The sequence below is a fragment of the Lissotriton vulgaris genome, chromosome 10, assembly GCF_964263255.1.
Source record: "Lissotriton vulgaris chromosome 10, aLisVul1.2, whole genome shotgun sequence".
In the NCBI taxonomy this organism is placed as follows: domain Eukaryota; kingdom Metazoa; phylum Chordata; class Amphibia; order Caudata; family Salamandridae; genus Lissotriton; species Lissotriton vulgaris.
In genome coordinates this window covers 171,358,088-171,378,589 of record NC_141698.1, presented here as the reverse complement: position 1 = coordinate 171,378,589, position 20,502 = coordinate 171,358,088, and the positions used below count along the sequence as shown (strand labels likewise).

The window sequence follows — 20,502 nt, the reverse complement described above, 5'->3', positions numbered from 1 at the left end:
GTTGAATTTCCTGCTGTCTTGCTGAACACGTCAAATGGTGAAGTTGAATCTGAATTCCAAACCTATGTCCAGCCGCAGGAACATCCAATTTTGTCAGAGTTTTGTACTGAATTGACGGGTATTAAGCAGGTAATCCTTTTTAATATTACAAGTTATATATATTTAGTATTGAGGAAAGCACACATGGCTCACTATCCGTGCTGAACATTCCTACAACTTTCAGAATTCCATTGACACCCACCCAAAAATCTCACTCAAGAATAGTGCTACCAGAAAGGGTGGATTGGGTGCAAAGTACAAATGCTGCTTAACATCTAAGGTAAACATTTAGGGATTAAGAGGATAAGCAGCATCTCAATTAAGCAGCTGTAATACATAATCCTTCTCAGGCTTCCTCCTAACCCACCTCCCCATGCTCTCAAGTGGAGATGATTGAAGGGATCAAAGTTAAAACTGCCATGAGCAGTGCACCTCTCCACAGACCCTGCTGTACCTTAGTTGGCTCCACAAAAAAGAGGATTGGTCAAAGCAATAAAATAAAATAGGCCCTAAGTAGTGCAGAGACATGTAGGTTACCTTTGCCACTTGTCATTCTGTTAGGTATAGGTTTTGAAAACACTAGTTTTAGTAAACACCATTTTTAGAAACTGTATGCTAGCCAGACCTCACCACACCTGTAAAAATACCCAACTCTTCATTGATCTCACGCTTCCACCATTGATGCTTTCTTCCCTTATAGCAAAACACACAAGGTGATGGACGGAATGTTGCACAATGGCAACACATTCACCCCCAGTCACAGATATGGGTTTAATCCATTGTTATTTTACGCACCAAGCCACCCCAGTTCAGACATGGCCATATGCAAATCAGTCTTGACCCTGTGCCTCATGGGAACAGTCCAGCCCGAACTGCCAGGCCATGTCTTTCCTAGACCGGAATCAAGCATCCTAGGACCGGTTTCTGGCTATCAGCCGTCGTCAGCCAGGATAGCTTGACTCCAGGGGCGTAGTGTAGTGATCACGGGACCCACGTCTGGGCATACCCGTCCCAAATAGGGAGGAGCAAAAAAACGATGGATTTAGACCCAGATCTCTGTACTGAGGTGAATGTATGACATTGTTCTGCATTCTGTCCATTAATTGTTTTTTTGCATTTGTCACCCCGAGTGGGACGGGTATGCTCGGACGTGAGTCCCGTGCTCTCCATGCCACTGGAGTCCTGCTATTCTGGCTGATGAGGGCTGAAAGCCCAAAACCAGTCCTAGAATGCTTGTTTCCAGTCCAGGGAGGACAGGGCCTAGCAGTTCGGGCTGGACTATTCCCATTAGGCGCAGGGTCAAGACTGATTTGCATATGTCTGGATCCAAACTGGAATGGCATGGTGAGCAAAAAAGCAATGGATTTAGGCCCAGATCTCTGGGGTGAATGTATGACATTGTTCTGCATTGTGTCCATCAATTGTTGGTTTTCAATTCTTTCCTTATAGCAGTAATCATTGTGAATTACTGACACCCCCCCCCTCCCCCCCCCCCCCCCCCCCGGACACAGACATATTTATGACTACAAATATCACAAACCCTCTAGAAATAGCAACACTACCACTGAGGGACATGCCAGTACACTACCTCAGCATCCATCTAGCAATGCCTTCACTTGCTCATTTTAGAGCCCAAAAAATACACACACCCTACCCTTTGCTCCACCCTACAGATATTAAAACCAATGAGTTCTTAAGTTGCCCCACGTTTCGCTACTGCTCATCAATCATGCATATCAGCTAAGTTCGCAACAGAATGCCACCTCACTACCTTCTCTACTAACAAACCCTATCTCTGCTATTCATCGTCCAATGCTCACCCTTAGGACTGATTTACCAGTTGCATGCCTCCTACCAAGGTCTAGCATGTTTTCGCTCAAGCAAACAGTTAACAAATGGAGTACAGTCGATATCCTTGCAATAATGACCTCCAAAAAATCGAGGACCGCTCTTTCTACGCTGCTCTGTCTGACTAAAACAGAAGCAGACCTTCCTTTCAATCCTTCTATGAATACACTTCATCAGAAATCTCTAGGTGTTGGCAAGATAGCAAGTGCTTCGCTGTGCAGCGTCTGACCAGGTCAGAAGAACCATCACCTTCTACTTTAAGATCTCCCAACACTACACAAACCACAATGTGCATCACATTTCTTTTCTATCTTTATAGGGGCATTCAGACCACTCCAAAATTCCTATTAAATATAATAAACTTTGGTGAAAGCTTCTCTACAAACCATAACATTTATACCTATTCCTACTAAATCCATATTCATCTCCTAGTCACATGACCAATCCTAATCAGAAAACCTTCAGAGAACCTCTGTCTAGCAAAGATATTTAAGGGTTATGCCAAAGTGTTACAACCTTTAGACTTTATCAGCTTTTATTTTTACACATGCTGGCTCCTCCTTTTTCCCAAAGCACCCTCATCTAACCCAATGAGACTCCATCATTAGAATACAACTACTAACCTTAAAACCTAGAATAAGCAGCTAAGTCCTAGCTCCAGCACAGAACAAATCACATCCGGAGTCTCAAACATGGGCCACCACCCCTCCTAATAAATGCTTCAATTGCTCAGTCACTTTTGCAGTCTTCCAAACACTAAAGTCCAGAGTCAAACAGTCAGTCAGGTGTAGGAATAAACACACTTTTAGATTCACACACCTCTCACCCACATAGCACATATACAAAGATCCCTTCCCATGTCACCTGTTTGCCTAACATGCTTCTTTTCAATGTGTCTTGCAATATTCTCGTATCTGACACTGCACACCACGTCATTGATACCCGAAGTTGCCTCCGTGATTTAATCATGTCAGTATCTGTTCCCCCTCCAGGTGTATCCAGCAGGTACCTTATTTATCTATTTGTGCAGGAATACATCACAAGTCCATTCTTCAGGGACGGCACTTGACAAAACACACGCATACAAACCGACCCTTTATGAGTAGACCAGGATCCCTTGGTCCTGACGCAATGCTGCGATCCCTTGGACTTTAAATAGGCATTAAACCTGTTGACCCCCCCCCCCCTCACTGCACATACACCATTTTGAGCTTGAGAGGTTGTAATCCCACCCCCCTCTCTTGCTATGACTTTATAGTCCTTGTTTTCATTAAACCATAAGAACCCAGTCAGTAGCCTTATAGCTATTTTTAGCTCGTACTTGTTCCTTCCCATCTCTACTCCTATTACTCTTTTTCACCCCCTTCACCCCTCAAATTTCACATCGGCAAAAAGAGCACACATCCGGCAAAGATCCCCGTCATGGGCATTGCAGTGCTGGCCCAATGAGGAGCTACCCGATGATGAAGCATAACACCTTCTGGGGGGTGTGAGGGCCCTTGCTCCTTATAGGAGTTTTTTTTTTAAATTTATTTATTATTATTTTTTTTTCTCTCAACGGGCCCCAAACTAATACCTAGGGTAAAGCTTCCCACCTCCCAGCAGATAAGAAAGCCTGCAGAGACCAGCCGCTGCAAGTGCTATACTTGTGAGCAAGTAGGTTACTTGAAGGGGGATCCCAAGTGCCCCAAAAGGGCACAACCACCCACTGGTGGGCAGTCTGTGTTGGCTAGAGAAGCAGGGGTGCCCACAAGATGATAGGGATCCTGCAGAAATGACGCTTGTCTCACTAGGGGACAGTGAGATGGTCCCAGGAAACCAGGTGCCTGCTAACACTAAAATATACAGCACCTGGGTAACCATCAATGGGAAAACGTTAGAGGCTCTCAGATACTGGTGCCAGGGTGACCTCAGTCCAGCGTCACCTAGTCTCAGTGGAATGCCCCAGGGACTACAAGATCCTCAAAGTAGTTGCTGTGGACCACTCCGGGTACCAGTGTATTGTGGTGCAGGTTCCCTTTAAATGGGGGGGGGGGGACCTCAGGTCCCTTGATGGTGGTTGTGAGCACTCCCATGCCTGTAGATTGTCTGCTAGGAAACGACCTTGAGCAGTCCTTGTGGATGGTGTTGAGCTCGGGTCTCACTTGGAGATGCTTGGGTTGCCAGAGTGGGCATGCGTGACCACTCGTTCAATGGCGTCCGGAAAGGGTGATCAGAAGGACCTAGAGCCTGAAGAAGTGGCCCTGGTTCCTGAAGAGGGGAAAGGGCAGGGGCCTGGGAAACCCGCCCCTGAGGATACCATGGTCCTGGAGGAGGCTGACCTTGAGGGGAGCAGATAGCTAAACTTGGAGACTTATCTGAGCTGACCCATTGGCAGCAAGAAGGTGGACCCATCAGGAAAGAATTTGGCAGGGAGGAGAGAGAGTCACCTTCTCTGGACGGTTTGCGGCAGCAGGCTGCAAACCAGGCAGCCGGTGATCAGTCTGGATCACACTGGATCTACTGGGAGAATGGTTTCCTGTACAGCAAGCTTTAGGTCGCTGAGCCTGGGTCAGCCTCTGTGCTGGTAGTACCCCAGCGCTTCAGGACCTTCTACTGGGTCTGGCTCATGACGTGCCTTTGACAGGACATTTAGGGCAGGACAAGACCTTTGACAGACTTGTCACCCACGTCCTTTGGCCCCACATGTGAAGGCAGTCAGATGGACATTGCAGAACTTGCCAGGCAAGTGGTAAGAGTGGGAGGAAGTGTAAGGCTCCTCTCCAACCTTTTCCAGTTGTTGGAACCCCTTCCTAAAGGGTTGGAATGAACATTGTGGAGTCTCTGCATCCCAAGATGGCCATGGGCAACAAGTACATCCTGGTCTTGGTAGACCATGCGATCCGGAGGCAGTCTCTCTCAGAACGACTGCTCCAGTGGTGGGCCGGGCATTTAATAGGCATCTATACCCATGTTAGTTTCACCAGAGAGGTGGCTTCTGACCATGGGACCAATTTCAAATCCAAGTATGAAATCCTTGTGGAAGTAGTGAATCGTAACCTACAAGTTCACCACTCGTTACCACCCACAGGGTAGGTTTGGCGGAAAGGTTCAACCAGACCTTAAAGGGCATGATCATGGATCGAACAGAACCTGTGAGGCGTAAGTGGGACATCCTCTAACCATGCCTTCTCTTTGCATACAGGGAGGTACCACAGAGGTCTCTAGGGTTCAGTCCCTTTTTGAGATGGTGGAACGCAAAAGTGCTGTCACCTACCTGGTGAATGAGCAGACTCCGAGGAACCCTTTGAGGGGTCCTCCATGTGAACCGCCTCAAACCTCCCTTTGAGAGGTCTGAAGTAAGCATGGGCGAATTTTGCGAATCTCGCGTTCGCGAATTTTGCGGATTTGCGAACTCGCAATCCGCAAAATCCGCGAATTCTCGCGAATTTGCGGATTTTTTTTTTGTGTGTTTGAGCGGGTTTCTGCCAGTTCGCGAGGGTTTTGTACAATGTCGCAAATTGCGAACTTACCTGTCGGGTCGCAAGTTTCGCGAACTTGTTGTTTCTACGTGTCCAGCCTGTTTGGGACACTCTTCTTCATCACTGCCACTCTCTGTCACCACTGCCACTCTCTGACTACTCATGCCACCCTCTGGCCCACCCATGCCACCCTCTGTTTCATCACAGCACCCTCTGGTTGTCCAGTCAGTGTACATTATTGTGGCAACGCAAGCACACCTTCCCTGCCTCAAGTGACCTGAATTAATTTGGGGCTGATTAATGTGTCACAGAATATTTTTTTAGCTGGCACCTGCTTCCTTAGTGCTTCCTGATTAGTGATCTTTTGCACTTGCTAAGTGCTTTCATTGTTGCAAAATTAGTTACAACACCTGCCCTGCCCCAACTGACAATAATGAATTAGGGGCTGATTAATGGATTTGAACTTCCAGCCTGGCTCCTGCTTGTCTCCCTTAGCTGTAATTCAGGACCTTTGTGGCATATGTGTAACTATTCTGAGGTTCAGAGCAGGGTCACATAATAGTTGCAACTGGCAACTGAACTCTGGAGGGGCCCCTCAGGAAGCACTACAGGAAATGGCTACTAATGATGAGCCTGAACTTTTGAACCTGGTAAGTAGTTTCAGTTTTGCTAAGATCGTATTTCTGCAATTTTGCACTTATTCGTGGGGCGCGAAGTTGTACTGGGAAGCCGCGAACTCACGCGAACAGTGCGAGCAAAATCCGCTGCTCGCGGATTTGCGGATTTTGCGGGAGATTCGCGAATCTCGCGGATTGCGAATTTACCGAAAATCCGCAAAATCCGCGAGCGAAACGGATTTTCCGCCCATGCTTAGTCTGAAGTGAGCATGCTCTTGGCAACAGATGATGGGGTGGAAGAGGAGAGTGAACCTTTCCCTGACCTCCTGTCTACCAAGGAGCACAATGGGTCAGTGAAAGGTTTGATCCTCTCCCCTACACTGACCCCAGAGCAGCAGGCTGACTGTCGCCAGTTGTTGGGACAGTTCGTCACACTGTTCTCTCTGTCCTTGGATGTTACTCACTGGTGTACCCATGACGTGGACAGCCCTTCTGTATAGCACAATATTTACAGGTTGACTGACCGGGAAAGGGTCCGCATCAAAGAGGAGGTCTCTAAGATGTTGCATTAGGAGTGATGGAGGTCAAAAAAGAAGAGAGTAACCCTTTGAATTCCAAGGGAATAGGGTAAGTATACAAGTAAAACAAAAAGGTTCCCTTGGTAATTCCTGAATTGGATTTTATCTGAAAGACAATCTATTACTATTTTCCTGCTTGCTTCAATTTATTGCTCATATGAACTCGCATCCACCATTCACCATCATTTTCTGAACCCCACATTCAAGTAGAACCACAAAGGTACTTACACTCTATACATTAATCAAAACATTGCCAAGGCGTATGTCTCATTTGATATTTTTATTTTATAAAAAGTTTTTCTGCATATTTTAAAAAAAGACGAGAAACATCTGATGATTAGTCAGTGGTTGCACTAGTTTTTCTTTATCCCATTTACCACTGTTGATGGTATTTTCAAAAGATAATCTCATACAATATCTTACATCAAATTACACACAAATATTAAACATTTTTAAAAAAAAACAAACTGGTTAGAACATGTCGACCCGTTTCGGTGGATCTTGCTAGTTCGCACCACCTTCTTCGGGACAATAAAACACAACAATCTTTCTAAACTCCACTCGTGACCCAGGTTCAATTGCAGGTCCTCTTTATTCAACTAAGGTGGTATCTTATGTTAGACAGGGCTTTCCTATCAGAGGGTATGTTATTATCCGTCTCAGTTTAATAACTTTGCAGATTAATCATGCTGTGATAAATTCTTTATTGCTGTAATGTTCCCCTGGGAAATTATTTTTCTTGTCTTTCTTGATTCGGTTAAAAAGGCTCAAAGCGGCGCTGCTCACATCACCCTTCTTATAGGATTTCATCAATTGTCCTATATTTGGGTTTCACTTGCGCTGCTGTATTTCTTCTCCTACTGCCCGTCCAGTAGGAGAAGAAATACGGCCGCTCAAGTGAAACCCAAATATAGGACAATTGATGAAATCCTATAAGAAGGGTGATGTGAGCAGCGCCGCTTTGAGCCTTTTTAATCGAATTAAGAAAGACAAGAAAAATAACATTCGGAAAACATTCATATGGATGCCCTCCGACTCCAGGAAATGGTCACTCGCACCCTCATCACCAGCAGACTGGACTACGGCAACGCCATCTACGCTCAAATCAACTAATTTCCTCCGAAAAATTAATTTGTCCGTCCAGAACGCCGCATCCAGACTAATCCTCTATATCCCCCGGCACAACCATATCACCCAACACCTCCGCGTCCTCCACTAGCTCCCTGTCGAAAGAAGAATAACTTTCAAGCTGTTCACACACATCTACACATCGGACCACAACAGCCCCTCTCGTTCCATGCCCCTGAGAGAAACCTCCGCTCAGCCGGTCTCTCCCTTACCCCTCATCCCACGCTTCGGCAGGAACAGAGCAGTTGGAAGGTCTTTTTCCTACATGACAGACAATGCCTGGAACGATCTCTTCCTCCATCCCCCCCCCCCTTCCGACGAACCGATTTAAGGAAAGACCTTGAGACCTGCACACTCCCCCACACCTCATGCCCGCGCCTTAAGACCCTGATGGGTGAGTAGTGTTCTCTATAAACACCTAATTGATTGATTGATTGCACACTTACATTGGCCTAAAAATTCATGCACATTTTTAAAGTAAAATATAATCTTTAGACCAGGAATGGGCTAGATAAAAAGGGATGGGAAATGATGATGATGATGATGATGATGATTAAAAGGCAATTTGTGTCTCTTGTCCGTTTTTTGTTGTTTTTTTTAATTAAAAAAATGTATTTCATTTTGTATTGAAACTATTCTAGAACTAACACAAAAAGTTTGTCTTACCCAGCAAGCTGGGAAATAATGGTGACTGTTATTTGTTTTAGGAACAAGTGGAAGAAGGTGTACCTCTTAAGATTTGTTTATCACAATTTTGCAGTTGGATTCAAAAAATTCAAACACAGAAACAAATTGTATTCCTTTCAGCTACTTCAAGTCCTCCTACTCAAGAAGACAAGTTGTGTGCATTTGTTACGTGGTCAGGTAATTTTTTTTACCTTAAATTCTTGATAAAGGACTTGCCATTTAATAATTTAATTTATTTTGTGATTCTGAACAGTGCACCACTGCAAACTGGGCCACGTTTGAAAACTTTAAACAAAAGAGAGACAGACTGCAGATCCAAAACCAGATCAGGGAAATAAAAAAATATAGATCAGCAGTATTTTGAGAAGATTGGGCTTGAAGTATTTAAATGGTTTTGGGAGAAAGTTAGACACCACAGCATATACCACCAAGAAAGTGTGGACTCCGAGTGGAAGATGGACTTTGGAGTCTGTTTACATACGGTACATATGCAACCTAACTTATGTATGAAAGTGGAATTTGTCATCTCGCATGATAAATGTCAATAGGAAATGAGGAAAGAGGAAGATTAGTTGTCCAGTGTTCGAGGTGTGGGGGTTGTGTATGTGGGTTTATGTATGTATGTATGCATGTGTGTTTGTGTACAAGGTGCATATCCTCCTGTCTTTAAATCCTTTGCCACAATTGCTCCCACACAGGCTTGAGTTTGTGTATGAACAACCTACTGTTGTGCACTAGTTATACTGTTGAGGTCTTTGGATTGAAATGAGGGAAGCAATGCAGCCTTCTCTCTGCTTCGCATGTACAAATCTTATTTGGACCTTCCTTTCCTACGTATGTGCCAAAGTTTCACATTGAAAAATAATTTGTAGAAACTGAGAAGACATTAAGTAGCTGTAAGCATTCATAAACAAAGCATCTGTGTAGATTATCTTTTTCAGTATTACAAGAAAAGTATTCTCTACACCAATCTACCATGCATGTTTCCTCGTCCCATACATTTCCACCTGTTTTTCCATATTTCTATTCATGTTCCTCATCCGAGCTTCCTGGTTTTGATCTCAAAATAACTAATGCCTCTGGGTGTGGCTGTTTCCCTAAATTATAGCTATTAAACCTCTTAGACCTGTATACTCTGGTTAGGTGAGAATTGCATGTGACTGGGTAGCCTTTCTAGCCCCATCAATCCAAACATGTATCATCCTTCATTTGTTACATTTCCTGCTCCATAGTTTCTAGTGTCTGTATGAGATCTGATGTTGCTGAATAGCAGCAACGCTCATCTTGGACGAGAGTATTGAGGGCCAAATAAGCTTTGAAACCAACGGCGGATTTGCCACAGTGCATGTGCTCTGTGCGCATTCACAAACCAGCTACGTCACAAACCACCATCTGTCTCTCAGTGCCTCACACACACTTCAAAGGCTCCGCTCCCCGCCCCTCCTGCACTTCGCACTCTCCGACTTCCCCTCCCACCTCCCACGGCCGCTCTTCCCATTCACGCGCACGCACATCAAAGGCTGCTGCTTCCCCGTCAATGCGCTCCCTCCCCGCCCCCCCACAGCAATGCCAAGAGCTTGTTTTCCCTAGTCCGTGCTTTCCCCTCTATCCTGGCTCACCCACACTTTCTTTCTCATGCACTGACTGTGAATCCATCCCCTCCCCCTAGCCCACGCTTCTAGGGCCTTTATCTCTCTGGCCCTCTCTGTCCAGCACCGGTTCCTCGCTCTAATTCTGACCGAACATGCCCCGCCTTCTTTGTCACTGGTTCCTCTTTCTCTCATGCGTGCGCTGACACACTTTGTCACTGCCTCCACCTTGCTCGCTCTCCAATATTCCGTAGCTTCTCGTTCTTTCTTATCAAGGTGAAAAAAGGCAGCGCCTGGAGACGATTCAGTTCGCGACACGTACTTAAACAGCAAGCAGCAACAACAACACGCACGGAGGCCGCACAATATCTTGTGCTTCCCAGTTCCAAGGTCGTCATCTTGCGGCTGTCTTCTCTGTGCAGCCATTCTTGCCATCTGTACTGTTGAATGTTTGTCAGACCACAGGCATGTTTAGGCCCTCTGAGCAAGGGCTGGGCCTGTTGCTTCTCTGCCTGGCGGCTGCCCACACTGTCTATTAATGTGCTATACTTTCTGAGCAGTAATCCCCTGGCCCAGGCGTGGCCCTTTTTTGAACGCTTGCACTTTTTCTTATGCGGGCTCTCACACACCCATGTCTTTTAAAAGCATTGAAACTATTTGCGCATCCTATTTTCGTGCTTTCGTTAAGCCTCCCCTTGCTAGATCTAACGTTATAACACCGTACAAAATGGAGGCCTCCTCTTTTTTAGTTTTTTCGATTGAGTTGTGCACTTTTAGGTGCAGTCGAGTTCTTTTACTGTTCCACGCTGGGTCAGGTGCTACATCTTACCTCATCACCGGTCTGTTCTCAATTTCAGGTAGCGTTAGCTTTTCACATGAAAACAATAGGGTGTTAGGTGCCCACATGGTCATCCCCAATGCTTTTGTAACATGGTGTGCAAACTAGAATCCTGCAGCAGTAAAGGGCTCGAGGTATGTGGCAATATTCACTAAATTATTCGCCATGGAAGGCCATATTATGCAATTGTTATGTGCTAGTTTGTGTGTCACTAATGTTTGGTGCTTTTTGACATTTTAGCACACTTGTACAAAAATGATAGTATTATGAAATATGTAAAAGAAAGGACTAGTTTAAATTTTAAATCAACATAACATGTGCACACAACAGTGGCGCCTGCCGCCCGCAGCCCTGTCCCGCCCTCGGAAATGCTTTCAGTCTTAATCAGCCTGTTTCGTTATCCTGTTAAAGTTGTAAACGTGATTACTTTTTCTCCTGAATTTCTGTTCTTAGTCATAAAGTGAAAAACACGCGCTTGTTGGCTGCTAGTAGCCTGACTCCCTTGGCAACAGCTTTACTAATGCCATGAGTCACGTTGTAGCTATAATACATGTGCGACTTGGAGATTTTATTTTTTATTTCGGTTGCTGCTATTTAAAGAGGTGGCTTTTTAAATGGACTGAATTGGTGGAAAGAACATGTTGTCTCGAAGCCCCCTCTAACTCCCCTGCACACCAATCACAACCAACCCCGTCCATCTTCTGTGCATCATGCTGGTACCAATGCGTTTTGCACCAGTAAAGATATGCAAAAGGTCTCGCATTTACGTGAGTCTCACCCCCTCACACCCCCTCACCCTCACACCCCCTCACACCCCCTCACCCTCACACACCCTCGCCCCACACACCCCCTCATCATCACACCTCCTCATCCTCACACCCCCTCACCCCCCTCTCACCCTCACAACCCTCTTACCCTCACAACCCTCTTACCCTCACAACCCTCTCACCCTCACAACCCTCTCACCCTCACAACCCTCTCACCCTCACAACCCTCTCACCCTCTCACCCTCACAACCCTCTCACCCTCACAACCCTCTCACCCTCACAACCCTCTCACCCTCACAACCCTCTCACCCTCACAACCCTCTCACCCTCACAACCCTCTCACCCTCACAACCCTCTCACCCTCACAACCCTCTCACTCTCACAACCCTCTCACTCTCACAACCCTCTCACTCTCACACCCTCACTCAACAGCATAGCATAACAAAACATAGGATAGCATATCAAAACATAGCATATCAAAACACAGCATAGCATAACAAACATAGCATAGCAAAACAAAGCATAGGATAGCATAACAAAACAAAGGATAGCAAAACATAGCATAACAAAACACAACAAAACATAGCATAACAAAACACAACAAAACATAGCATAACAAAACACAACAAAACATAGCATAACAAAACACAACAAAACATAGCATAACAAAACACAACAAAACATAGCATAACAAAACACAACAAAACATAGCATAACAAAACACAACAAAACATAGCATAACAAAACAAAGCATAGCATAACATAACAAAGCATAGCATAATATAACAAAGCCTAGCAAAACAAAACATAGCATAGCATACAGCATCACTCAGCACCACAACAGCATCACTCAGGGGCACCACAACATCCCTATGCGCTACCACAGCATCACTGAACGCCACAGCATCACTCATTCGCCATCACAACATCACTCATCGGCACCACATCATCAATCTGTGCATCCATTCAACAACAACTGGTTCAAATATGTTCTCTCAATGTTTCAAGCTTTATTACAAATGTAACAAAAAGATGTTAATATTTCCCTTCTGTTTTTGGATTATCGTCACAATAAAATACACTGAACATAATCTTCACAAAAGTTATTTACAAACGTTTAAGCTATTGCCATTATAAATTACAATAACTTTTATTTAAGTATTATTTAAAGAATTTAAAAGCCATTGTTATTTGTAATATCAATACATGTAAGTCACGTAAATACAACACATATTGCATTACAAATGCTATAGGTATCACATTTGTGAAAGTTATAACTATTGGCATTGTAAATGACAAAGCTATTAATTTTGCTATTTTCAAAAACCAAACCTAAATAAAAAATGTGTCATTTACAATACCAATAGCTCAATCTTTCCTAATGCGAGACCTATTGCATTGCAAATGCTTGTTTGCTTTGTTATGTACATCTTAGTTTTGTTTCTGACAATGTATTTTTCTTATATTTATATACAAGCTGATGTATAATGAGGCTAAGAAGTGATGCACACTAAAGATCTAAGTGAGAGGGCCTGTAGGTGAATGTACTACTCCCTATCAATATATAAACTCACACAAAGTACGTTCTCTCAAAAAAGGGAGTATCCTAGAGATCCCTGCTGAATAACCCACAAATGGGACCTTGTGGCTTGGATGTGAGGAGGACGCCCTATGATGAAGCATGTCCCCTTCGGGTGAGTGAGGGTTCTCATCCTTAAAGAAAAGGTCTCCCCTACCCCACCACACTGTTGCCCCTGGAGATTTCGCTGTTATTCAGCAGGTATCTCTAAGACACATTCATATTTTTTTGTTGTTGCGAGAACATACTTTGTGTAAGTATGTATAATGAGGCTACCTGATACAATTATTTTATTATTTATTTATTTATTTTTGCAATTTTTAAAGCGCTACAATTACCCATGGGTGTCTCGGCGCTAGAGGCTAAAGGCAGAAGACCAGTAAATAGAACTTTAAGGCAATGGTTGAGAGGTCTATGAGTCGTGCCGTTGAGAGAACAGCCACGTCTTTATCTGTTTCTGAAGATAATCAAGGATGGGCTACTTTTTATATTGAGGGGAAGGGAGTTCCATAGTTTTGCTGCTGCTATGGCAATTATTACCCTGGTCATCTCATTCCATGGTTGGATTTTTTAAGTCCAGTGCAACTTTGGTTGTTCTGGTTACTGGAAAGTAATGTTGTCAGTTTTCTTCTACACTACATCTTAAAGTGGAAGACTTGAGTACTTAATGGAGGCTTTAGTTTTCCTTTAATTGTTTTTCCGTTTTGGACCTTATCTTGTAAATTATCCCAACCACGTATATCTGCCCTGCACATGAGAATTTGTCAACGTTTGCTTGCATGTCTTTATCCAGGTGTATCACAATATGTCAGTACATTCCTAAGAAACGCCTTATCCAGACAGATGTGGCGTCTGCCTTGCTTTCCATTATTCACAGGGCTGCTGTACTAAATGTTCAGTTGCTGTTATTCCTAGACTTCTACTTTAATTTGGCTTTGCAGAATTTAAAATCTTTAGCCGACATGTGGATCCACTTTGTTACCTTCCTATTTAAACATATTAGCCATCAACTTACAAGCTTTTCAATATTACCTATTGATCCTTTAGACCTTTGTGTGTAGATATTTTTGATTTGTGTGTTTTTAACTCTTATGCATTTCAATATCTGTCTTATTCATCCTGAGGTCATTAACGTAGATGCAAATTATGGTGTGCAAAGATGTGCTTTTAACCAATTTTTGTCTGCTATACAAGTTGATCTATTCTTTTGGCCTTTCCTCCAAGTTTTTCCTTGTTTCCTGGTGTTTAGTGATTGTATTTATATTAAGCTGGTCCACCAGCACTTGCTCAATGACGTGTAGGTTGTGAAACAGGTAGTTTTAGTTTAGACTGTTTTAGAAAAATCTTAAACTAGTTAAGATATCTTTCTTAAAAGAAAAGGATATTTAAAAACTCATTTGCTTGGTTTAAACACTGGGTGAATTTCAAAGTAATGTATACATCATTTGACCAATAGAAAAATGCTTACAACCTGAAGCTTTATCCACCTAATTATATTTGGTGTATCGATGCCAACATAAAAAAATTATACTAACTGACGAAATAAAAGTAATAATCTGTTACATTGCAGTAAGGGTGAAGAGAAGGTTAAAGAGGAGAAAACTAAATGAATATCTGGTAATACCATTTCACTAATTTGCTAGTGGTCCGAAGCCGTGTATGATCTTTAGTTTGTAGACTGTTAACATTTTATCAGGTCTTGTAGCCTGCTATCTACTTGTGAACCCAAGGTTATTTGGAAACTAAAATGGCTTACACTTTTACTGATATTCTCTGCAGACTGGGACCTAGAAGTTTGCTTGCTGTATGAATGCAGAAGAAAGCAAATTCGAAAACCTGAAATTCTAAATTCTTGGATTGATTTAAGAGCAACATATAAGGTGAGTTTGGTAATACACATTTTGATTCAATACTAGTATGTGTGGCATGGGTCTTTGTTGGCAGCCTCTCTTAGCAAGACGTTGGTGCTGATAGATTAAAACCCAGGGCACATTGTGCCTGCTCCTTGTTAATGAAGAGCCTCCGCTGATAAACTGTGCTTGTAAAGTGAAAATGGCACAGTCGACATGACTATTAAAAAAATCATTTTAATATGCATTTTTTCTCTTAAAAAATTTGGCAGCGATTTTGAATGAATCGCTTTTAGTTAAACTATTTTGGGGGCCTCTTCACACTCTTATTTAATATTAGCCTGGTGCACCTTATTTTCGAAAAAATAATGTAATTATAAACCTGTTTAATTCAGTTCAGAGTAAGGTATCTAAACGAGTCTTGTGTGCTGATCAACGTAAATTCTTCATCACAAATCTAAATGGAGCCATCCCATGTTTGCTCCGTGGCATAAATAAATTGGTTGCATTTGCCAGATGAGTGATTTACTGGTTCAAGGCAAGTTTGAATACGATACCTACTTAAAATGCGATCTTAAATGGTCAGATGAATGTACAACTCAGGAAAATGAACACTTGGCGTTGCTTTGAAGAGCTTAAACTCTAGCTTTCCTAGCTTTTCAGTACACACAAACAAAAACTGGTGTTGAGTTGTATAATACTTAAAATACCCCCCCCCCCCCCTTCCTGGCTAGTGAGTGTTTTTAAAGATGGATGGGCTGGAAGCTGCTCAAGGCTGTTAGGAGGTATTGAATCGCTGACCTTTACCTATGGTTAAACGTTTATAGGGTTACAGTGATGTAGCTTTGGAAAGTTGCACAGCGGCTTCCAAAACTAGCATTGGAGGTTTGGGGTACTGTTTTTGGAAGAAAGCCGCCAGTCTGGAAGTGATATGTGAATTGGGGATGAGTCTAGGCCTCTATAGACATTGTTTGAGGTTCTAGTTGATGCCAGAATGAGTCACTGGTAGACTATTGCAATAGTCCAATTTGCTGAGTATTAGTGGATTCATTGTGTCTTGGATGTATGAAAAAGGATATAAGGCGGGATTGTACAGATATTTAGATCCTGATCCCCTATTGTTGCAGTGATGAGTAATTACATATTCATAGACAGGTTGAAGTAACACTATGGTGTCATACCATTAGGGGATAGGTCAGCATGTTTAGAGGGGAATGGATTGGGCTAGTAATGGACTGATAGGAGGAAAAGGAAGTAAAGGGAAGAACCTCCATCTTGGATGAGTTTAGAGTGAGGGAACATGTGGCCTTCTAAAGACTTTGCAGGAAGAAAGTTTGTATGTAACTGAAGGATATATTAGAAATTTGGCAATAAGAACAAGTACTTAAATAGGAAAGAAAGAAGTGCATTGATTCATCACAGAAAATGTTAGAAAGTTGATTCTGAATATACATTTTGCTTTCAACTTCTTGGACACCAGTCAACCTCTTCTGCAAGTTTTTTAAAGGGTTTACAAATTCAGCACATTGTGGTGTGCAGTCAGAATTGAAAGAATGGTTAACTAGGCAGGAGTGCAGTTTATATACATATATGCCACTGACATTGGGACTTCTGCCCTGAAGTCGAAGGTTGTGCGTAGAACTGGAGTGATGAAGGGTCCTTAATAGAAAACCCACCTTGTTAAAAGAAATTGTAATTTTAATGTGTACCAAGGAGTAAAAAAAAGATAACCTTTTGTTACCTCTTTGAGAGACTTAAGTTGTTGGATCACACTGTCTTTCTATTACTTTGAGTCATTCATTGAGCATGTTTTTCTGTGTTTAGCAATATTATAATCGGAAGCCAAAGGGGCTGAATGGTGCCTTGCAGGATCTGGGAATTACATTCTCCGGGCGGGAACATTCAGGTATGTAGTTCTATAGATTGTTTATGCCTCGTGGCAATGCCACCACAGCAACACTCCTAGCTGAATAAATAAAGTTGCACAGTCCAGTATTCCTTATCAAATGTGGACAGAAGCCCCTAGTCTAAGCCCTCCGTACAGTCTGGGTTGCATCAGTTTATCTTGACTCGTGTTAAACTCCTTTAACTGCTTTCAGATCCCGTAACGAAATGCAAATCTGCTGACTTTTCTAAATCCCCCTCATCAAAACCAATGCCACCTCCATAAGCCCACGTTAATTGGCTTCCTGATCTGGACTATTTTAAAGGGGCCTATATGAACTTTAGTTCAGTGCTGTGCTACATAAGTGACAAATCTTCTACCCAGTATTTGTTTAAAGTCTACTGCATTACCACATGAAAGTTTTGAATCCCTTGCCTAGTTTGTACACTGTCATGTATCCGATCACTACTTCTCTTGAAGGTTTGGATGACTCCCGCAATACTGCCCGTCTTGCATGGAGGATGATCTGTGATGGGTGTATGATGAAAATTACTAAATCATTGGATAAGGTTAGTGGTTCCTTCACTTCTCCATTCCTTACTGCCTCGAATTCAGGAACACGCGAAGGTAGATGAAGAACAGACCTGGATGCACTTTCGGAATGTTTGTGAGCTTTTACAGTTGTTTTTATATATACTTTCTGCATCTATAGTCTCGTTCACTTCCAAGAAGTTTGATAATGGGTGCATACAATTTTTGATTTCTTTTTGGAATTCCTAGGTACGCCCAAAGATGAATTTTGCTGCGCGAGCTGGAAATGCAAATCTACCCAACAATAACATCATTCAGAATGACACCATGGCTGAAGTGTCAGAGAACAAGGCTTCAGTTTGTGCTGAGAACCATCTGAATCTGAGGAAAGACAATGCTATTTCCAATCCATTGGAAACTGGTGGAGAGATTGAAGTTCTCAAGTCTACCAGTCCTACCACTTCTGTCCAGCAACCAGAAATTGAGAAATCCGCTGAAGACCATTCTGCAACCCAAACTTTATTATCTCCCCAAACTCTAATTAATGGTCTTTCTGCTTCCTTCGTGCGACGTCCACGCAGTTATCACCGTAACGTATCAATGAATATGCCGAATGGTATCCAAATAGGGAATTTTTCAGCCTCCAATAATGGTAATTCCACACTCTTTGGGGGAGGACTAGTGCTTGTTTCCACTACTATTTCTTCTGTTAGCAGTGACTCCGACTCAGATGTAGCATCGAGTTCTGAATGTTTATCTATGTTGGCTGACTGGGAAGATGTAGCAGTAATCGATGAATCTGAAAATGAGCCACATTTGAACACTCCACTGCTAGAGGAAAGCACCTTGTGCCCAGACCCTGTTGAATCAACAGCATTACCGTCTCCAAATGAAACCAATTTTTATAAAGGTTTCGACAGCAGAAAGAAAACTGAAGCTCAAACGTCTCCCTCCACAAATCAATCAATTGTGTACAAAAGTCCCAATACTACAATTTATAATGTTGGGGAAGTAAACAAGCAAGCTTCGTCTTCTTTTAAGCTGCCCGAGTTGATGCCAAGCCATTCAAGCATGCTAGGTGATAGCAAGCAGCCTTGCTCTTTGCTAAAGCCAGCTGGTGCAATTGTAACTAATCCAAAGGCAATTAACCACACACATACGCGCTCTACATTACAGTCCAAGACAATCCTAAACAGTTCCCTGAAGGTTGCAGGTATTTCTAATACACAGCAGTCAAAATGTTCCACTCTGTTATCTTATTTTCAAAAAAGGAAGTTTCCCAGTTCCCATTTTATCTCTCCACCCAAGAAACAGCCCTTCACTGTGTATGAAGATAAAGTGGAAGCAAATAAATCCTTACAGTTGAGCACAAGACCCTCCCGTACTGTTTCCTCAATGGTTTTAAACTCTTCGGTTAACACAAAACCGACTTCAAGAATTGTGAGCAATGGCAAAATCACTCCCCCTTTGTGTAACTGTGGTAGGCGCTCTAAGCGACTGACTGTTTCAAGTATTGGACCTAACCAAGGCAGGGCCTTTTACAGCTGTCCCATTGGAAAGCGGGTTGAAGGAAAGAAGAAAGGTTGTGGATATTTTAAATGGGAAGACACTTTTCTTAAGGAGACATCTGCAAACTCCCCTTGTATCACTGCAAACAGTTTTATATCTCGTGGCACCAGTTTAATTTCTTCAGAAGGTCCAGCTTCTTCACCAAAACGAAGCTTGGGTCTCAGGCCTTCTATGAGAATGTAAATGTCAGATAGGTCACTTGTAATTCCTGCTCTATTCTAAGAGTAGGAGTGCTGATGTACTTCTGTGAACACATTTTTAGTAATTCGGTGCTGCAAAATACTTCACAATGCTGTAAACCTATTTCATGAACTATTTATAATATTGATTTCCAGAGGTTCGAACATCTAGATTTCACCCATATGATGAATTTTGAAATCTTTTGTAGCATGCCTGCATACCTTCCTATAAAAGATATGTCCAGTTCAATTAGGAATTGCATGTACATTTTGTATTTGAACGAAGCTCTCTTTCACAATAGAATTTTACCTGATCTGATGAGGATCTAATTTACCAAGCTATTTTACGTATCATGTATTCTTCAAGTATGAAATAAAATTATATAACGCACTGAATTTTGGTTTTTCAACTTACTCAGCCCAAGGTTAGCAATAATGTGTGTATAAAAAGCTGACTAATGTAATTCTAGAATTGATCATCTACTCCGGTTAATACCTTAAATAACTAGGGGGGAGCGGCAATTCACAAAACTACTGCCCACGTACATTGTACAAATGGCTGGCTTTACAAGCGTAAACACACGTTTTGTACTCAAACGCCAATGTACACTCATGAAGCGAATGATCTCACACAGTTCATGCTGTAATATTGGGTGTGAGCAAATCTGTTCACATAGGTAAGAGTGGATTTCCAAGGTGGCACTGCCTTGCAAATTAGGCGACTTTCCAAAAACGGCATGATGAGTCTCATACCTATGTGAGGCACGTTCCCACTTTTGATTGGTCTGTAAGCTGTATTCAAAGTGGGAAAAACTCCACCAAAAGTTAAGGGGCCTGTACTTGCATAAAAAAAATCTAGGGAAGGAAACTTGCAAGTTTATTTAAAGTGTTTGCACCATTGGAGGCTATGTACCCATGGGTAGTGGTCAAGTAATACATTTACACATGCAACAAAACTTGCACATATGAGGAAAGCATAATTAACAAAAGAATTCCTGAATTATGCCGATGAAATTTCAAGTGCTGCAACCTCCATGGTGTATTCAAGGAATATTTGATGAATCCCAAAAACATAGATGTACTCAAAACAAACACCTGTGGGAGTAAATATAAGTTTTTCTTAGAACCAGGGCTGCGTCAAATTGCAGAACACAGCAGAAAGCCTTTTGGGCTGAGTGTTTGAGATATATGCATGTTTGAACCGAAGTGGGACTCCTAATGTTCGTAGGGTGTTTTTTTTGTTTCTTTTGTTTTTCAGCTTTTACCGGCACTTTGTCAGATTTTTCTCTATACTATAGAATAATTTTCAAGGACTAGTTTAATCCTCAGCAGGCAAAAAGCGTTGACCGACATCTCA

General features: G+C 42.6%; 1 protein-coding gene across 1 annotated transcript in view; it reads left to right on the top strand.

Moving 5' to 3' along the window:
* ERI2 (ERI1 exoribonuclease family member 2) overlaps positions 1–19,541 on the top strand; it is a 50,618-nt gene extending 31,077 nt beyond the window's left edge. The window contains exons 5-10 of the mRNA XM_086940801.1: positions 2–129; positions 8,379–8,535; positions 14,911–15,011; positions 16,806–16,887; positions 17,347–17,435; positions 17,647–19,541. Coding sequence (XP_086796927.1) covers positions 2–129; positions 8,379–8,535; positions 14,911–15,011; positions 16,806–16,887; positions 17,347–17,435; positions 17,647–19,149 — 2,060 coding nt within the window. The 3' untranslated portion in view covers positions 19,150–19,541. The remainder of the gene's footprint in view (position 1; positions 130–8,378; positions 8,536–14,910; positions 15,012–16,805; positions 16,888–17,346; positions 17,436–17,646) is intronic.
* Positions 19,542–20,502: the final 961 nt, after the last annotated feature.